Source organism: Rhinolophus hipposideros (genome assembly GCF_964194185.1).
Source record: "Rhinolophus hipposideros genome assembly, chromosome: 20".
In the NCBI taxonomy this organism is placed as follows: Eukaryota; Metazoa; Chordata; class Mammalia; order Chiroptera; family Rhinolophidae; genus Rhinolophus; species Rhinolophus hipposideros.
The window spans coordinates 16629555-16648960 of NC_138066.1; the positions used below are offsets into that span (position 1 = coordinate 16629555).

General features: G+C 54.1%; 1 protein-coding gene across 4 annotated transcripts; it reads right to left on the minus strand.

Moving 5' to 3' along the window:
• Positions 1-130: 130 nt before the first annotated feature.
• Positions 131-18173, minus strand: ANKRD13B (ankyrin repeat domain 13B). 4 transcript variants are annotated; one of them, XM_081027079.1, is made up of 15 exons: positions 17641-18173; positions 6804-6939; positions 6588-6712; positions 6455-6500; positions 5709-5852; positions 5430-5613; positions 5286-5352; positions 4160-4241; positions 3323-3387; positions 2969-3099; positions 2688-2845; positions 2409-2561; positions 2144-2307; positions 1992-2068; positions 131-1504 (listed from the first exon to the last, which is right to left on the minus strand). In XM_081027079.1, the coding sequence occupies exons 1-15, from the start codon at positions 17752-17754 to the stop codon at positions 1276-1278; spliced, it is 1875 nt and encodes a 624-aa protein (XP_080883205.1). In that variant the 5' UTR covers positions 17755-18173; the 3' UTR covers positions 131-1275. The 4 variants fall into 4 exon arrangements, with proteins under 4 accessions (XP_080883205.1, XP_080883206.1, XP_080883204.1 ...); XM_081027080.1 differs by having other exon boundaries at positions 131-1543; positions 1988-2068; positions 5430-5619; XM_081027078.1 differs by having other exon boundaries at positions 5430-5619; positions 17641-18172.
• Positions 18174-19406: the final 1233 nt, after the last annotated feature.

The window sequence follows — 19406 nt, forward strand, 5'->3', positions numbered from 1 at the left end:
AATGCAACCATGGCTGGGCTCAGGCCCCGCCAGGCATCCTCTTACCTCGGAGGTTACCCTCCCTACACTGAGGTTCAAAAGGAACCCCCAGACTTCAGGTGGGTGCCCTCCCCCAGTAAAGGCAGGTAGGAAAAGCCTCAGGTTTGAAGCCTCTTTTATTTATTTGTGCCTCAGAATCAGTCTGGTGCCCCTGGCATCAGGGAAGAGGGTGAGAGGAACCGTTTCTCTTTGTTCTTTTCTTCCATCCCTTTTGTGTCCCTTCTGAACCTCACTGGCTGAGCCAAGAAGGCCCGTCTGAGGAAATCCAGACAAGGGAGTGCGTTGGGACCCTGCCCCTGGAGGGGTCTGTGCTTCTCTGGGTGGGTGGGGTGGGGCAGGGGAGAGCCGGGGGTTAGCACCATTGGATGAAAGGTTTCAGAGTCAGCCCCGGGGGGGGGGGGCAAGTGGGGTGCACAACCAGAGGGCTAGCAGCAGCTGGTGGGAAGGGGTGGGTGGTGGTGCCAGGGCCCCGGGCGACACCTGTGTCCAGTCCAGTATAGGGTCTAGTGCTTGTCCCCAACCCAGTGTGCTCCCCCCCACATACCATCTGCCGAGAGAGCACGAGGGAGCCAGGCTTTGCAGAGGTGTGTGTATGGGGGGGGGGTACCTTGGGCACCCTCCGTGATCACAAAAATGTCTTGAGGAAGGGGACTCCAACCTTTGGCCGCCAAAATTGAAGCTAGAACCACCCTGAGACCCGACCCGGGAGAGGTATGGGGGCTGGGGAGCCGGGCACCCCGCTAAGTGCACTTGACGCTAAAATGCCGGGGTGGGGGAGGCGCTGGGCCCTTGACCTGCTGATTTGTGTCTGGAACACAGCAGCAACACAGCACGAGGGGAGCTCAGTTGCGCCCCGGGGGCGAAGAGCGGAGATGCAAAGGCTTCACGGGCAGTGTCCTGAAGAGGAGACGTGAGCAGAAAGTAGGGCTGGCCAAAAGGAGCACGGATGGGGACGCCGCTCCTCTAAGGACCGTCTCCCGCTCAGAATCGCCTGGCTCTGCCCTTGGACCGGCCTGAGCCCAGGGCAGAGGGCGGGGGTCGGGTTACAGCAAAGCAGAAGGACCGGGCCATGCCAGCTGCCTCCAGGCCCTGGCCCAGAAAAGTACCCCGTGGCCATGCCGAACCCCTCCCGGTCCGCTGCCCGGTGCGCGGGACAGGCCTGCGGGCCCTGCATGTCACACTCCGGGGCGAGGCATGCGTGGCATGCGTGGCGTGGCCGAGGGCCCGGCTGGGGCGCTACTGCTCGGTCAGCGAGAGCCGCAGGATGCGCTCTAGTTCCTCCTCCTCCTGGAGCGCGCGTCGCCGCCGCTCCTCCTGCTCCTGCGCTGACAGCTCCATGGCCAGCCGCAGCTGCTCCTCGTAGCTCCGGAACACGTGGCCGCTGGGGCCGCGGCGTGGGCTGGGCCGAGGACTGGGAGCCGCCGTGGGGGGCACAGGCTGGTGCTGGGGCGTGGGTGGGGTGCTCCTGGGGGCGGGGAAGACACGTCCAGGACTCCCAGCGCACCTGCCAGTGACCGCAGCCACGAGCCAGCGTGGAGGCCCCACAAGTGCAGGTCTGCCACCCTCCAGGGGAGCTGAGGAGTCCCGTCACCATCCTGGCTCCCACCCAGCTGTGGCAGATCCCCCCCCTTCTCAGTGGACGGTGGCCCAGAGCACGTGGGCATCTTCTAGAAGCCCAGCCCTACATCCTGCCTGGTGAGGCCCTGGAGGCCAGGAGGCCTGGCCCTTGCTCCCAGACCCCTTTTGGAGTACTGTTCATCCATCCAGGAGGAAAGGGTGGTGGGAGAAGCCATCTTGATACCGGTAGGGTCCCTGGTGAGGGTACCACAGTTTCTCTGGGCCAAGAGGGGCTGCTCAGCCAGAAGTGTTCTCACCACTGGGAAAGGGTACTGGGGTACCGTGTGCATGTCAGATGGGTAGGGATAGACCTCCAAATCCTGGTGGGCACTGACCTGTCCTGTTGGTGACCCTCGTAGGACATGGGGTGAGTGCCCGGCTTGCTGTTGGTTAATGCCTCCCAGATGGTGACCTGTTGGGAGGAGGCGTGGGCCAGTTGGCTATGGCGGTGCCCAGTCCGGTGGCCAGGCACGGCTCGGGGACGCACCTGGTCATACTCACTGCCCGCCTCAAGCAGGCTCTGCTGGATGGCGAACTGCAGCAGGTGGTCTTCGTCGTCACGGGTGGCCGCCTCCCGCTGGCCGCCCAGCACGCTGTAGCCTCGCGGGGCCTCGAACAAGGCGGGGGAGATCTCACAGCTGCGGCATGAGGCTGAGGGCAGGCTGCAGTCAGAGTGGCTCCCCAGGAAGGGACAGACAGCACGCCGGCGTGGGGGTGAGGGGAGGGTGGGCTTGGAGGAGGACAGGGCTCACTTGTGGAACTGGAGCTGCTGACACTGGAAGAGTCGCTGCCTGGGGAAGGGGTCTCGCTGCTTGGGCTGCCTCGCACCAGCGGCACTGGCTCGTCGCAGCCGTTGAGGTTCCCGAAGGTGATGCGGGCGTTGAGGACGTGGAAGATCGGGATTTCTGACCATGAGGAAACCATCAGGCCCCACCAACCCCGCTCTCACACTTTCGCTCCCACACACACTTTACCTCACCTAAGTCCCACACCCCCAACAGCCACTGAGGGGACATGGGGTGGGGTCTCACCAATCTTGACAGGGAAGCCAGGAGGCAGGCGCAGGGTAATGAAATCCCGGAGCTTGGCAAAAAGTGCATTGCTGACAGCCATGAGATCAATGATGGGGGCCACCTGCTCACACAGGGACAGGGGGTGCTCCTCACACAGCCACAGCTTGGCCTTGAACCTGCCCCCCACAGATCCCAAGGGGTGAGGGACATTGTAGAAGCCATGGCCTCCCAGAACCTTCGGGGGAGCCCCGCTGGCTCTGCCCTGCCCACCCCTCTCCATCATCAGCAGGGGACCTCACTTCTGGGTCTTGGTGGTCAGTTCCATGGGGCGGCCCATATCACGGTTGCCAAGCTCAAAGCTGGGATTGAAGTACTCTTCTGCGGTGATGGCAGTGGGGTTAGCTGGGCTCAGAGTCTGAGTGATCAGGGTCTGTACCACATGGGAAGGGGCCCATGAGCCCCTCTCTCCCTGGTACCAGGCCAGCCTTAAGGGCCCTGGAGCTGCCCCCTTTCCCACCCCCACCACTGTGGAACTGAAATGGCCTTGGGCATCGTGGAAAAGGTGTCCACATGCTAAGCAGGACACCCCCCAGGCCTCCTCCTGAGCCACATTCACACCCTTCCACCAAGGGGCACCCATGGCACACACTCACCCCATTTTGAGGGCCCCCATGCTGCTCAGCAATTCCCAGAAAGGACTGCAGAGGTGTCTTACAGCCTACAACAAATGAGGCGTCTCAGAGGACACTGCAGCCCTCAGAAGTGACAGCACCCAAGACCTAGGGAGGAGGCTGCTTCCTGGGGGGAGGAGGGAATGGCTTATCCACACACATATCCAGGCACCTTCATCTGAAGGTGACTGAGAGCTCAAAAGGACAAGGCCAGAACCACTATAAGCATAACTAGAATAAAAGTAGGCCTGGGGCTCAGGAGAAACTTCTAAAAGAGTCACTCTTCAGGTTGGTGACACCGAACAAAAAATACCTGCCTTTGGTGAGCAGTTTGGGGGTATGCACGTGTATGTGTGTGTTTTACTTCAGGCACTTTCATGTCAATGATCTCAGTTGTTCCTCTGTAAGACAGGAATTATGTCTGTCCACTTTAGACAGTCTAACTGGTGCCCAGAGAGTCAGGTGTGGTATCAACGGCTACAGAGAATCGGTGGCAGGCCGCTCTGAGTTTCTTTGCCTAGATATGTCTCACTAGACTAGGATGGCCAGTAAATAGGACACATGACATTTCCCTCCCTTCCTAAATCCAGTGCAGACATTAGTAATCAATTCCTACCCATTGAGCCGGAATGTTGCCTTAGAATCATCTTAGCACTCTAGGCAGCCACTACCAATCCTTAGGACTTAGCACTTGAACTGAAACCTATTTGCCTGAATAAACTAGCCTGACTTTTGCAAGGATCACAGGGAATACTGATACAGGCGCTCAAGTGGAAGCTGGTGCCTCACACGTTCCGCCATGTGCCTCTGCCTCATTACCTTTGACCTTGCCCTTGTGCTGTTCTGAAAGATGCTCTGTCCGCGTCCGGGTGATGAGTTCCACGTTGGATGCTCCATATACCTGGGGAAAGATGAGAAAAGGGCTCAAAGACAGCTCTGGTACCACTACCCACTGCCCCCAAAGGCATTCTGAACACTTCCTGCAAGGAAGGGCCTGGGGCAGGGGAGGGGGAGCTGTTTGCTCCAATCTCCAGGCCTTCAGGAAAGTAAATTTATGAAGACATTCGTTCATGCTCTTATTCATTCGACAAACACTTTGTGAGGAGCCTCAATCTACCAGGCACTGAGGCAGGCATGAGGGAGACCGTGCTGACCCACCGCAGCCAGACACCGTCCCTGCCTTCTTGAGGCTCACAATCTAGGTGAAGACACAGAAAATGGACAGTTACAACATAGTGTGTACATGCTCTGGTGTGGGGAGCACAGGGCTGTGGGAACAAAATGCAGAGGCTTCGACCCCGTCTGCAGAACCAGGGAAACCTTCAAGGAAGAAACAGTACAGAAGCCTGCAGCGTTTGTTAGTTCCTTTATTCAGCGGCGGCACTCTGTGGTCCCATGGGGGTGATGTGGGAGTCCCAGAGTGACGGATACAGTCTTCTCAGGGGGATCGGCCTGGCTTTAGAGTCAAACAGCCAGGGTCGGGACCTCGGCTAGCACTTATGGTTGTCTGACCTTGTACAGGTCAGGTAACCACCCCAAGCCTCCATTTCCTCATCATAAAATGGGCTGATACCCTAATTCACAGAGTTATTATAAAGATTAAATGGAATACCAATGGAAAGGACTCAATAAACATCTGTAAAATGGGAGTAATAGCACCTACCCAAAGAGTTGTCATCAGGATTAAATGAGCACGTGTATGTGTGTGTGATATATATACATGCATACATATAAAATGTCAGAACAGTGCCTTGAACACGAATATAATAAGTGCTCAGTACATTCTGGCCATCCTCCTCAGCTGCCTCTTGGTCTAGTGCTATTCCCTCCATGCTGCATGGCTTCTGCGCCTCCAAGGCTGAGAGAGGGTAGTTAGGAAACCCCTGGCCAGCTCCCTATAGGCAAGAGTGCAGTGGGTCCTGGCACCCAGGAGCTGTGGCCTCACCTTGGCTTCATACCCATTCACCATCTCAGTCTTCTCACTGCGCCAGCCCAGGATGCCAGTCTTGTTCCTGGAGAAGCAGAGTGGTCCAGGTAAGAGGGCGCCTCACCAGGTTGGCTCCAGGGTCTCAAGGCCACGCCCACTCACCTCTCAAAGGAGATGTTCTTGGTATCAAGCTGCGTGGTGACAACGGGTGCAGCAAGCCGGCTCAGCACCTGCTCCTCGGTGGGCTGGGCAGCAGCTAGGAGCAGCTCGCGGTCCTGCCCGGCCAATGCCAGAGTCTCAGTGTACACCACCCGGCGGTCATGGTCAATCTCCATGACCACAGCGCCTGTATCTGCCAGGCACGGAACAGCATAGGCGGTCAGGGGTGCCGTAGAGCTGTCTCCAGCCTCCCCACCCTGCCCCACTTCCTGCCTGCCTGACCTTGGCCTCTGAACACGAAGCTGCGGTTGCCTCGTTGCCACGTCATGTGGTCAAAGCCTAGGAGCGTGGTGTCTACCCGCAGATTCTGCCCACTCTTCCACACTTTGTAGGTGTCGCTAGGGCAGATCTTGGACACCAGGGGCACTAGATGGAAGGAAAGGTCGGAGGTAGCTTCGATTTCCCTGGCCCGCCCAACCTGGGCCACCTCCGGCCGGGGGTCGGGGTTTGGCTGGGAAAAGGTAGGAACTGGTGGGAGAGAAGCCCCTCCCCCAACAACCCCCACACAAACACAGGCCACAGTCACTCAGATACGTGCAATCTGAGGTTAAGGGACAGGCGCGTGGCAGCCACCACCAAGTTCTCATTATCTACCATTTGTTAATTCATTCAATCTTTTATCCGATCTTCCAACAAATGCTTATCAAACACCTACTGTGTGCCAGGCACTATTCCAGTCACTGGGGATACAACGTTAAACAAGACAGGGAGAATGACTTCTTGGAGCTGACCTTCCAGCAGGAGTGACAAACACACAAATGGGCAAATCATTACAAAGTGAAGGAGATCGTAATAACAGACTCAGGGCAGAGGGGAAGGCCTGGCTGAGGAGGGAGCCTTGAGCTGAAAACTGAAAGATGAGGAGTCGCAGAAGGAGGTATGGGAAGAGTGCTCCGGGCAGGGGAGCAGCAAGTGCAAAAGCCCTGGGGCGGGAGAGTGCCCAGAGAGGCCCCCATTAGCCCTCTTACCCCAGCTAGTGAATTCCCATTTCATCTCCACGTAGAAATCCTGGGCCTGGAGGATGACAGGAACAGTGGCTAAGTCTGCGCTACTGACAGGGTTCAAGGGCTCCAGTGGGGAGACTGAGAGGCTGGCCCTCACCTTGCGCAGCTTCTCCAGGAGCACCGGGATGCCCGCCAGTCGCTTCACCACCCGCTGGTAGTCCCGGTACCGTAGCACCAGCTGCACCAGCTCCAGGTCCCGGGTACTCACAGCCTCCTGAAGCACTGGGGGAGGGGAGACAATGTCACAGGGCAAGCAAGGATATGCTGCTGGAGAGACCCTGGCTGTGGGGCCGGGGTGAGCAGTGGTGCCCACCTGTCCAGCCGCTGCGATTCTCCCTGCCCACGTCTGCACCGTGTGCCAGGAGCACACGGGCACACTCGAGGTGCCCCAGTGTGGTGGCCAGGTGTAGGGGAGTCCGCCCACGGGGATCCAGCTGCTCGATGTCCACCTGGAGAAGGAAGTGAAGACATAGCCCTGGTCACTTCGGAGACCCAACAGCCTCTAAGCAGGCAGCAATCACCTGGCCACCTCACAAAGCAATAGAAAAAAACAGACACACTGAGCTGGGATCAGGTGAGTGGGAAGTGCTTGCAGGAAGTGACTCTGAGAAAGGGAGGGCCTTCCTCCTTTCCTGTCCACATAGGTCCCCTCCAAGGCCCAGTGGGCTGCCTGCGAAGAGTAAGCTTGGGGCGGAAGGGCGATCTAAGAGGCTGCTGGCAAAGGAGGCCACGTGAGACAGGACCCAGGGGTCCAAGACCACAGCTTTAGGAAGGGCCAGTAATTTAGATCACTGACATTACCACTGAGTGAGGTTTAGTGAAGAGTTGCAGTAATCCTTCGATAGGAATGAAGGAATATGTTCATGATATAACTTCAAACTCATGTCCTGTGCCTGTGGGACACTATGTATTAACATTTTAATAACTCCTATGATGGTTTTGTGAAAAGCATGATTATATTATGTGAGGTTTTTTGGGGGGTGATAAAAGCATATATCTGTTAAACATAAATGTTTAAATAGATTTGGGGAGGCTAGGACCTCTAGTTAAATACAACCCCATACATGTAACTCTTTCCTTCCCAAAACCTGATTAAACAACCCCATACATGTAACTCTTCCTTTCCTTCCCAAAACTTGATTAAAATGCCAGTATAAGTCTTCTACTCCAACAATGATAACTAAAATTATCCTCCTATTGTAAACAGAAAACTATTGCTTCAAGATATATGAAATAACTGTTTGCAGACATTAGACAGCAAGTAGTCCTGGGATCCCTGAAGGAAGAGAAACAAACAATGTGGGCTCTAAGATTGCCTGGATTTCTACCTGGAGGAATATTTGAGACTGCAGTTCAGGGAGGGGAATAGCTAGCAGAGCACGGTAGTAATCTCACTCAGGAGCTGAGAAGACAGACAGGAGTTCAGGGAAGCTGATGTAGCTAGAAGTTGCAGGGCAGAGTCCCAGGAAGGGATGAGCTATGCAACCCAGGAGCTCCAGAAATTCACTTGGGGTCGCTTTGAGTCTTTGGTAAATACTAAACTTCATATGTGTAGAGTGAAACTCAACCAGGCAGAAAAGGAACAGTAGGTTGATAAATTCTCAGAGCTCACCCAGGGCAGGGAGACATTCAAACTCCAACCTGCTAGAGTGGAGAATCCTTGTTGTTTACCAGGAAAGGGTATTGAATAGAGACTCGAAAACGGTTATGCCTTAGTAGTAGGGCTAACCTATCCCAAGAGAAAAGGCTCACCTAGACCCAATATAATAAAGATTAAAAATAAGCTCAAAAGACTCAAACTAATTTGCAAGTAACTTAACTTAGTCTGTCAGAACAAAGCCTAATACTCTTTAAAGGAAGACAATAAAGTCCAAGTGCTTAACATCACAACATTTACAATGTGCAACATCCAATTAAAAATTACTAGACATGCAAGGAAGTAGGAAAATATGATGCATAATTAGGAGAAAAGTCGTTTTACAATAAAGATGACGAATGGCTCAATATGTTCAAGAGTTCAAAGAAAAACATGAACACAGAGTTCCTGAGGAAAGAAATAGGAGATACCAAGTACAGTATCTGAAGTGAAAAAATCCACTGAGTGACATTAACAATCAATTAGACACTAAAAAAAAAAAATCCATGAACTTGAGGACATAGCAATAGAACTACACAGACTGAAGCACAGAGGGGTAAAAAAAGTACTGAAAAACATTCAGAGCCTCAGCAATCTGAGACACTCTAAGGCATTCTAACTTAAGTGTAATTGGAATTCCAGACGATAGGATAAGTAAATGGGGGTAAATAAGACAAATTAAAAGAAATAACAAACAAAACTTTTCCAAATTTTATTTATTTATTTATTTATTGAATTTTTTTTTATTCGTTTCAGGTGTACAAAACAATAGACATTTATAAACCTCACAAAATGATAACCCCCCTCCCCCACCAAACTTGATTTTTAAAAAACCTATTGTAGTGAGTTGAATGTTGGTACCCCTCAAAAATATACATCTACATCCTAACCTCCAGAACCTATGAATGTAACCTTATCTAGAAAAAGGGTTTTTGGAGATGTAAGAATCTCAAGACCAAATCAGCCTGGATTATCCAGGTGGGCTCTAAATCCAATAATGTGTCTTTGTCAATAAGACATACAAAGGCAAGATACACAGAGAGGAGTAGTTCCATGAAGATAGAGGCAGAGACTGGAGTTAGGCAGCCCCAAACCAACCAATGCTTGGAGCCACCAGAAGATGGAAGAGGTAAAGAAGGGTTCTCCCCTAGAGCCTTTGAAGGGAGTGGAGCCTTGCTGACACCTTGAGTTTGCACTTCCAACCTCCAAAACGATGAGAGAGAAAAAAAATGTTTTTGTTTTAACCCACCCAGTCTGTGGTAATTCATTGTGGAAACTCATACAAAAATAAATCCATAGAACTAAGAAACTCAATGAATCACAAGCAAGACAAATATCAAGGAAACTACACCAAGGCCCATCAAAATCAGATGCTAAAAACTAGTGATAAAAAGAAAATCTTAAAAGCATTTTGAGAAATCAAACAAATTATATATGGAAGAACAAATGTAGGAAATACTACATACTTCTCATCAGAAACCATGCGAGCTAGAAGGCAATAGAATGAAATCTTTAAAGTGCTGGGGAAAAACACTGTTAAACTAGAATTCTACATCCTGTGGAAAATATCCTTTAAAAACAAAGGGGAGAGGGGCGGCCGGATGGCTCAGTTGGTTAGAGTGCAAGCTCTGAAGAACAGGGCTGCCGGTTCGATTCCCACGTGGGCCAGTGAATTGCGCCCTCCACACTAGATTGAAGACAATGAGCTGCCGCTGAGCTTCTGGAGAGGCGTCTGGATGGCTCAGTTGGTTAGCGTGCGAGCTCTCAACAACAAGGTTGCTGGTTCAATTCCCCCATGGGATGGTGGGCTGTGCCCCCTGCAACTAAAGATTAAAAATGGTAACTGGACTTGGAGCTGAGCTGCGCCCTCCACAACTTGATTGAAGGACAACAACTTGGAGCTGATGGGTCCTGGAAAAACACACTGTCCCCCAATATTCCCCAATAAAATAAAATAAAGGGGAGATCTGCCATAAGTGTGATGATTGGGTGTTCAGGCTCTTATGTGAGATGTGCCTCCCTCAAATCTTGTTAAAATCTTGTTACAACATCAGCATGTTACCTGTCTGACGTGAAAAGATAAGATAAATAGATAAATAGGGAAATGAAGAGTTTTGTGGACAAACGAAAGCTAAGAGAATTTACCACCAGAAGATGTTCAAGAAATGTTAAAGGAAGTTATTCAGGTATAAGGGAAATGATACCAGATGGAAACTTAGATTCTATACAAAGGAATGAAGAGTGCCCCAAATGGTAAACATATGAGTATAAGAATGTCAATAAAATATTTAAAACCCACAAGAATAAAGAGATGTCAGCAGATGAGAAATTTTACATGTTTAGAACATGGAAAGTGGCTGGGGCATCACTGACTTAGGGCAAGAGAGGGTACCAGAACCTAAGCACCCACAGAGGGGAACCCTAGTGGGTAGGAAGCCAGATCACCTCCTAGCACCTTTGAAAGGTACAGAACATGCAGGCAATTGGGAACAGCAGAGGTGGGAGTGAGACTCAGAGCTGAACACAGTGGGGCTGGTTAAAATTCAGAGGCCCTGGCCCCCCTACCAATCTTGTAAAGATGGGAGATGCCCCCTTCCCTTCCACAGGACGCCAGGGGCTTATTCTCTGCAGAAATTGAGCCTGAGATGCACTGGACTCAGAGACACTGACCTGGAGATGAGGTGATGGGGCTGAAAACTGGTGAACAGTGAAAGCCCAGTCCCTCCCCTGCCTCAGATCCTGGCCCACTGGCAGCCAGACTGCCCCATCCTACCCCGAGCAGGAGACTGGGGAATTCTTCCTTGGAGAAACTAGAGGCACTACAGACCTCTGGGTACAGACATTTGGCAATCCTGCAGTAAATGGCCAGCTGGCCACCCAATCATCTGACAGCAGCACCCGTACATCAGTAAGCTCCACAGCCCCACTCTTAAATATGCCCCAACAACCAGGGGTGACTGGACATTTGAGGAAAGCCACCAACATGAAACACCAAAACATGGACATGGATGCTGAAAACCCAGAGGAAACACTGTCAATGCAGGAAACAGAAGACAACTTTTTTGGAGGAAAACAGTCATTTACGTTCTCAGAAAAACATGAAAAGATAATTGTATTTATGAAACAGAGTGGGACATCCTGACCTCACATAACTTCTCTCTCTTTTTTTTTTTTTTTAAGATTTTATTGGGGAAGGAGAATAGGACTCTATTGGGGAACAATGTGCACTACCAGGCCTTTTTTTTCCAAGTCAAATTGTCGTTCCCTGAATCCCAGCCGTGGAGGGTGCTGTCCAGCTTCAAGTTGTCACCCCTTCAGTCCCAGCTGTGGAGGGCACAGCTCAGCTCCAGGTCCAGCTGCCGTTTTTCTAGTTGCAGGGGGCACAGCCCACCATCCCTTGCGGGAGTCGAACCGGCAACCTTGTGGTTGAGAGGACACATTCCAACCAACTGAGCCATCCGGGAGCTCAGTGGCAGCTCAGCAGCAGCTCAGCAGCAACTCAGCTCAAGGTGCTGTGTTCAATCCTAGTTGCAGGGGGCGCCGCCCACCATCCCCTGTGGAACTCGAGGAATTGAACCGGCAACCCCGCGGATGAGATGTGGGAATCGAACCGGCAGCCTTCGGAGTCAGGAGCATGGAGCTCTAACCGCCTGAGCCACCGGGCTGACCCCCCATAACTTTTCTTTTTTTCCTCACTTTCTTCACTCCAGCCATTCCTGGACAGCTTGCACCTGCCCCAGTTCTCCCACTCCAGGAAACAGTACCTCAGTCCCTTTTCAGGTAGAAAACAACAACAACGTTAGAACTGGTTTTCTCTCTTCCTTTCCTCTTGTCTTCCATATCTAATCCATCAACAAAACCTGACCTTAGAGGCTCTACCTTCCAAACAGATCCAGAGTCTTCTTATTTTCATCACCTCAATCTTCCATCGTGTTGTAGGCACCCCATCTCTCTCCTGCTGGCCTCGTCGCCTCCTTACTGGTCTCTTCACTCCTCTCCTGGCTCCTTAGGTCTATTCTCCACATGGCCCATCACAGCTACTGCCATCCTCTGAAATGCTCTTCAGATTCTGACACTCTTTAGCTCAAAACCTTCCCACCACTCAGCCCTGGACGACTCCTTACACTCATGCACTCTCCCACCTCTCCTCCAGATTCCACTCCCACATACCGGCCTTCCCTGGATCCCTGCAAAGCCACAGAGCTTTCTCCCCCACTTCACTCAGGTCACTGCTCAAAGGTCACCTCCTTAGAAAGGCCTGCTCGGACCACCCATCTTAAATGACAGGTGCTATTTCTGTAGAGATTGCCCCTTCCCCTGCTTTAATTCTCTTCCAACATGAAATTGCTTGTTTGTTTTTTCATTGTCTCCCTCACCTAGACGGTAAGCCCCACACGGGAGGGTCCTTCTCTGTTTTGTTCAACGCTGTATGCCCAGTCCCTAGACAGCACCTGGCACATAACTGGTGATTAATAAATATTTGTTAAACAAATGCAGAGCTGACTATATTTAAGGGACACGCGAAGGCAATCAAGTGTAAAATTGATAAGCCGAGAACTAGGTGTAGAAGTATATAGTTTATAATTATGGAGGTAAATAACAGCCTAGAGTTCAAAGCGGCTGCCTCTGAGGAATGAGACAGAGCAGTGGGGAGAGGTGAGGTGAGGATGGCTGCTTTTTATTACAAGCCTTCTAGCAGGGGTTAAATATTTTAAAACATGAGTATGAATTCCTTGATCAAAAAGAAAGCATTTTAAATAATTTAAATTATTTACATAATTTTTATAACCCTGTGTTCGCATTTCTTCGTTTTTAAATACACTGGAAGCCTCAAAAAGAAAAAAAGTGTTTCCGGCCCCTGTGGCCCTCAGACTGCCCCTCCCTATCAGCTCCCCACACAGGAGGGGGGGCTAGTTACTCTTTGCCCACTGTGGGTTGGGCTGGGCCCTTCCTCCCGACCTGGGTGCAGTCTGAGCCCTGGGGTAGGAGTGGTGAAGGGCCTACAGGCCCCGAGCTGGCTGGGGCAGTCAGGAGGAGACCTTCCCAGGGGCTGCAGCAGAGTCATTTGTGCCGCCCAGATGCTGCTGCCGAGACCCCAGGGAGCTGGCAGGGCACCCCGCCTGGCCCCAGGGTTCCAAATGCTGCCTGTCACCCGCCCCCTCAGGTGCCTCAGCTCCAGGTGAGAGAGAGACAGAGACAGAGAAAGAGAGAGAGAGAGGCAGGCAGGCAGGCAGACAGACAGACAGACAGACAGACAGAGGCTGGCACTGCCTGCCGGGCAGGAGTGCCCCTCCCCACCCCCACGCCTCAGGAGCTCTCCCAGGGTCCTCAGGGTCCCCAGGGCACCACTGTTTTCCAGGGCCAACATGGGCCCTGCGTACCCCAGCCAGGCCCCAAAGAAGCTCCCCACACCTGCCCATTTCAGGGCCTGCTGTGGAAGTGGCACCTTGCCCTGGGCCCAGGTGGGAGAATTTATTAATTTCCTCAGCAAAGGCCTGCAGCTATTTAATTGCTGGAATGAAAAGGTTTCCCATGAAACCCAATACCCAGCCCTCCCAACCAAGAGAATGGAAACTCCATGCCAGCAGGCCTCAGCTAGAGTCAAAAGCAGAGGTCTCGCTAGCTTAGGAGCCAGAGCTCCCTGAGCAGAGAGCCACCATGTTTTCACTCAAAAACACACTTGCGTATGCACACACACGCGCACGCGCACTTGTACGATAAAGATACACATTCAGACTCCTGCCTCCACACTCACGGTACATGTGCACCAGAAGTGTGCAAGCACAGGCGTGCCCAGCTGCTCTGACTCGGCAGGCATCTACTCACATGTAAGACACGTATTTGTTGCCAGCATATTTGCACATGCACACCCCTCGCACCCACATGCACTAGCAGGGTATTTTTCAAACTTGTTTCGCATTAGCAGAATCCTTTGGTTTGGTGAAATCCTACAAGGACACACCAAATGTACAGACTAAAAATGGGTGCTGGAGAAGAAGTGTGGGGCCTTGCCTTCTTAGTCTTTGTCTCCTTTCCCTGTTCCCCGCCCTCCTCCAGCCCGAGTCTGGTGTGATCACTGCTTCTCAGCTCTCCCACCGCCCTGAGGTGTGGGAACAGGTATGCCCTGAGTCACTCAGCAGGGAGGGAGGCAGGATGCTTCCTTACACTGGGTTGAGCATGTGGGGGTAGAACCTGCTAACTCTCCCTCCACGCGGTCCCCTCAGTCCTGTCCCACGCAGCCCATCCCCTCATCCCAGACACATTGATTTTCGGTTTCTGGGGTTTGTGGCACCCTCCTCTGAGCTTCCCAATTCACCAGCGGTGGTGATGGCCCACAGATGGAACTACCCACTTTAAGGGGTGGGGGTGGGGAGCACAGGTGCTCTTGGACACACAGGTACATTGGGTGGGGTAGCATCTGACTGAGCATCCACGAGCCCGAGAAGCCATTTCACCTGCCCCTAGGTCAGAAGGATGAACTGAGGAAGCAGGAAGGAAGACCATGGTGGATGAAGCCCCAGGAGGAAAGAAAATGTTTCCCTGGAACCATAGTTTGGCCCCCTCCAGAGTGCCAGTTGCCAGGGGAAGAATCCTGCTCTCCTTGGCCCTCCCACAGGGAGCTATACAGTCTAACCGCGACCTCCCATCCTCAGGGAACACCAGGGACTCGTGACTTCAGAACCAGGGCTGTGGCCAACTGGCTGTGCCAACCTCAGGGCCTGGCCAGCCAAGAGAGAACTGGCACATCCACTGGCTTACAATCCTAGCCCCTTCCCAACCTGGCAGGACATGTGCATGCCAAGAAGCAGGGCACCCAGCAATCATTGTACTACTGGGTGCCAGCTAGGGGTGGCCATGGACCCTTCCCTTCACCCAAAAAACACACACTGAGCATTCCCTGCTTCCAGCACCCAAAAGAGCTGGGGGGGGGGGCAGCTGCTGAGCAAAGCTCATGAACCTGCCACACCATGCCCCTCCTTTGGAAGCCAGCATTGCCAAGCCTGCCCACAGGAGGGCTTTCTTGGAGTGAAAAAGAGGCAGCGATGCCAAGTGAAGCCCAGGGAAACCCAGCTGCTGTGTGTTAGAGGAAAGCCTGGCTGCTCTCTGCGACAGTTAGTGCCAGGAGAACCAGAGGTCAGGGACCTCCAGCTGGGATGCCTGGGAGTGTGGGGGAAGGGTGTGGGGGGGGGGTTCATTACGATGTTAGGTGGCTGCTCCCAGGCCCACCCCCCTGCAGGAAATGGCTGGGTTGGGCACTCAGCTCTCCGCGGGAGCCTGATGTCTTGGGAACTGAACAGTGTACATTTGGATATAAGTGTCATTTTGGGTCAGTCCTGGAGTTAAGACACAGTCAGGGGCCTCTCCCATCCAGACTGATTGGCACTTCCCTTCTTGGCACCCCCAGAGCAAAGAGGACTGATCTGATTCTTCTGTGGTTGAACAAGGGTTAACCTCAACCAGTGCCCTATATTCCGTCTGGCCTGAATCTGGGCAGGAGGTGTCCATTTCCAGGAGACACTAACTCACCAGGGTGGCTCGGGGGCTGGGGTATGGAATGGTGGAGATGGGGTGAACCTAATGCCTGGTTTCTGTGGCAGCCTGGGGGAAGAAGAGGGACACACTCAGCAACCCCAAACCACCCCTGCCTTCAGTAGGTTCCAGTCTCTCCACCCCAAGATGGCTGCTGATCTGAGGACTATCATTCAGAGTCCCAGGAGAAAGAGCCTTTGCTTCTAGGGTATTTTGCCTCTCTCCAATCTCTGCAAGAAAAAAACCACCCACTCCTCCAGCAAAGGAGTGCCACTGAGGCATTCTGGAGATTCATCCACTAGCCCTCTGCCTAATAATCCTTCAAGCCACCAGCCCTCAACCATCCCATTAGGAAGTTCCTCTTGTGTCAGACTTAAATCCCTCCAGCTGTAACCTCTGTCAGAGACTTGTCTTCTTTTGCCCTCAGGGGAGGAAAGCAAAGAGGAGCCAAAAGAGATGACTGTCTGTTTCAGCACCCTGCACATCACACTGTACTTTTCTCTTTACACTCGCATCGCCAGAACAGGGTCTCCTTGAGGTCAGGGGTTGTTCGTCTTTGTTCCCCAGGATTTCTTACTCTGAATTATCTTCCTTTACCTTCAGCCTCTATGGCTGAAAACCACTTCCTTGATGATGGACAAACAGAGTCATGGTCTGAGGAGTTACCTGGAGTGTCCTTCTGTAAGCAGAGGTGTAGCAGAGGTTTGGAGGCTCAGGTCACCCCAAAATGTTGGGACTACTATGCAGAGCTGGATGCTATGCTGGCCTGGGGGTGCAGTGGTAGACTTCAGAGATACACTCTGACCCTCACCTCACTTGCTGTCTGATGATAACCTGCTCTCTGCCTCATTCTTCCCTTTGGGAAGCAGACGGCTGCTCAGACTGAACTTCCTGTGACTCAGGAAGTGGCCATCAAAAGGCATATTCCCAAAGGGGACAATCCCTGAGCAAACCACACCCAGCCTATGGCCCTGGAGTCTCAGACCCAGGCCAAGTCTGCAGGCCTCAACCTGAGGCAACCCGGGGCAGGCTGGGCCCATCTCTGGCTCCTGCCTCTGCACCCTAGAGGGCGAGTTGTCCATGCCACGAGTGCCTACCTGTGGCCTGGGGGCCAAGGGCAGAGTTGGGAACTACCTGTGGACCTGTGCCTGCCTTGGTCCTGAAGAATGGCCAGGAGACCCCGCCTTATCCCATCTTGTTGGAGGTCACCGTCCAGCCAAAGCTGGCTGACCCAACCATTCTCACTGACTAGCAGGAATCACGGAGCCCGCTGTGTGTGCAGAACCTCAAATGTTTCCTGTGACTAGTGGCCCCTAGCTTCTTTAGAGCCTAGAAACCAGGCCCCAGCACCAGAGGGCAGGAGAGCGCCTTTCAGCACCTGGACAAGGCTCTCGGGGCTTCCCCAAGGGGGTCTCCCTTTGTCCACTCCCCATTCCTGAGCCGGCTCTGGGGTCTGAGGGATCCAGGGGCTCTGCCCAGTCTAAGCAAACAGATTAAGCACTCGCCTTGAGGGTTGAGGGCAATGGGTGGGGCTGGGATGCCTGGGAGTGTCACACAGCCTATTCTCTTATCCTGGACTTGTGACCCACCCCCCCACACGCAGGCTTTGCCTACCTCCGCACACTCACGCGGGAGGTGTCGCTGCTCCACTGAGTGGGGCGGACTCTCCCAGCACATGGAACACAGACCTAGCCGGCAGTCCCTCCCCCGCAGCCCTCACGACCCGGCGGGGAAGGGGCACAGGACCCCCACCCCAATCTGAGAGGATCCGGGACACGTGTGGCCGCCGGTCCCCGCTGGAGAGGAGCCGGCGAGGGCCGCTCCCATCACCCTCTCCCGGTCCACAAGCACAAAAGCCGCGGTTCGAACAAAGAAGCGCTGCAAACTCGCCGGGGAGGCGGGACAGCCCGCGCCGCGCCCTCTCCCCACGCTGGGCGGGCGTGCCCGGCCGTGGGGTCCCCGCGGCGCCGGACGGCGCTCTTACCTGGCCGGCGCGGACCTCTTTCTCCAGCTCGCGGTGGCGGTTGTGCCACACGAGGTAGTGCAGCGGGTACTTGCCCTCGGGCCCCTTCTTGACGGAGGCGTTAGCGGGTATCATCGCCCGCTCCTCATGCCGGGGCCACGGCGCCCGGCCCGGGAGGAGGCAAGGCGCCGCAGCCGGGGCCCGGGGCCGCGGGGCGGGGGGCCGGCGCTGCCTGCTCGCAGGGTTGCGGCTCAGGCATGTGCGAGCGGCGCCGGCGGGCGGGGGCGGCGTGCCCGGCGCGGTGCGGGTGGCCCGCGTCCTCGCGAGGCGGCGGCGGCGACGGCGGGCGGCGTGGAGAGGCCCCCACCCGCCCGGGGAGGGAGCGGGCACTCGGCGACGCGGCTCCTACTCGCGCCTCGCCTCTCACACCCCCGCACACAAAGACGCGGCTCCACGGAGGGAGCAGGCTCCCGCAGCGGGTGCGGGGGCGCACGGGGTGCGGGCCCCGGGGACGCGGCCGCCGCCGCAGGGACGTGCGCCCGCAGCCCCCGGCTCCTCGCAGCCGCATAGCCCGGCCCTCAGCCCGAGCGGCCGGCCAGGGATGCGGGGGTGCAGGGGAGAGAGGAAGGGGACCCGGGTGCCCCGGGCAGAGCTTGTTATAGCTCGGCCCCGCGGCATCATGGGGCTTGTAGTCCACCTCGTAGAACTGGGGGTGGCGAGTGGCCGAAGAGGGTCCCTCACTGTCCCCCTCATCCCATGAAAGCGTGGGGAGGGAAGCAGGCATGGCCGAAACGGAGGCAGCGTCCTAATGCCAGGTGGACTGGGGCGCAACCCCACCGCTGGCATTTTGCCAGTTCATAGTGTGGGAGGGGACTACAGGCCTCGCCTCAGCATTGGGGGGCGCGGAAAGGTGTGGCCTTCCAGATCGAGTTTGGGTCCCAGTGGATCGTGAGGGATCTAGATTCCCCCCAAAAAAGAGAATTATGTGGGATTCCTGAGAAAGGTGAGGGAGATTAGTACCAGGGGTTATTGGAGCAATCAGGGTTCTAGCACCTGAATAATTATATAGGAGTCTTCCCTACTCTCTTATAAAATTAAACTCCATTTCCCACACTTGACATTGGAAAGAGAATGTCCACTAAGTCTGGGAGGACAGTGCCCCTCCTCCATATATTGTCCTCTGCACGGACCAGAGTGGGGTTGGGCAGAGAAAGCAGCAGGTGGCAGCTCACCATCTCCACCTTGTGTGATCCCCTCAACAGAGGAAGTGACTGATTCCAGAAACCGACTCCTTCCTGAATAACCCCGGAGTAGAGAGGTCCTTCCACAAGGGTCCCTGAAGACTCTATGGTACAAGTGGATGTTATCTCTGCAGACGCCTATTGCAAGGGCCGCCCTATTGCGAGGGTGGGAAGGACCTAGAGGGTCCACTCCCTGGAGGGAGGACGGGCTGAGATGTTAGAGAGGCCTGAGTTCGAATTCTTTCTTACTAATTGCCTGCTTATATTTTCTGGTTTCTCAGACCACTCACCTCTAAAATGAGACTTCCTCCTGGGGTGAGTTAAGGATAGTAACTGCCCTGGAAACTGCGCATCCCTTCCCTAACCAGGCGGACTGACAGGTGTTGGGGACCAGGCATACATACGTAGTGCCTTCTCGAGCCCATCTTAGAACAAGATAGGAATAAGGAATTGCACACCAGCCCTACTTAAAACAATCTAAGAAGTGTTTGTGTGGGAGGTGCTAGCAAAAGCTTGCAAACTCTCCGCGCCTTTCTCAGGTTCCTT

Excerpts from the sequence above, each read along its gene's own strand:
- ANKRD13B (XM_081027080.1), bottom strand. The coding sequence starts at position 17,754 with ATGATACCCGCTAACGCCTCCGTCAAGAAGGGGCCCGAGGGCAAGTAC. Across the intron at positions 6,940-17,640 it reads AAGAGGTCCGCGCCGGCCAG|GTGGACATCGAGCAGCTGGA; the intron begins GTAAGAGCGCCG and ends TTCCTTCTCCAG. Across the intron at positions 2,308-2,408 it reads CAGCAGCTCCAGTTCCACAA|CCTCATGCCGCAGCTGTGAG; the intron begins GTGAGCCCTGTC and ends GCCTGCCCTCAG.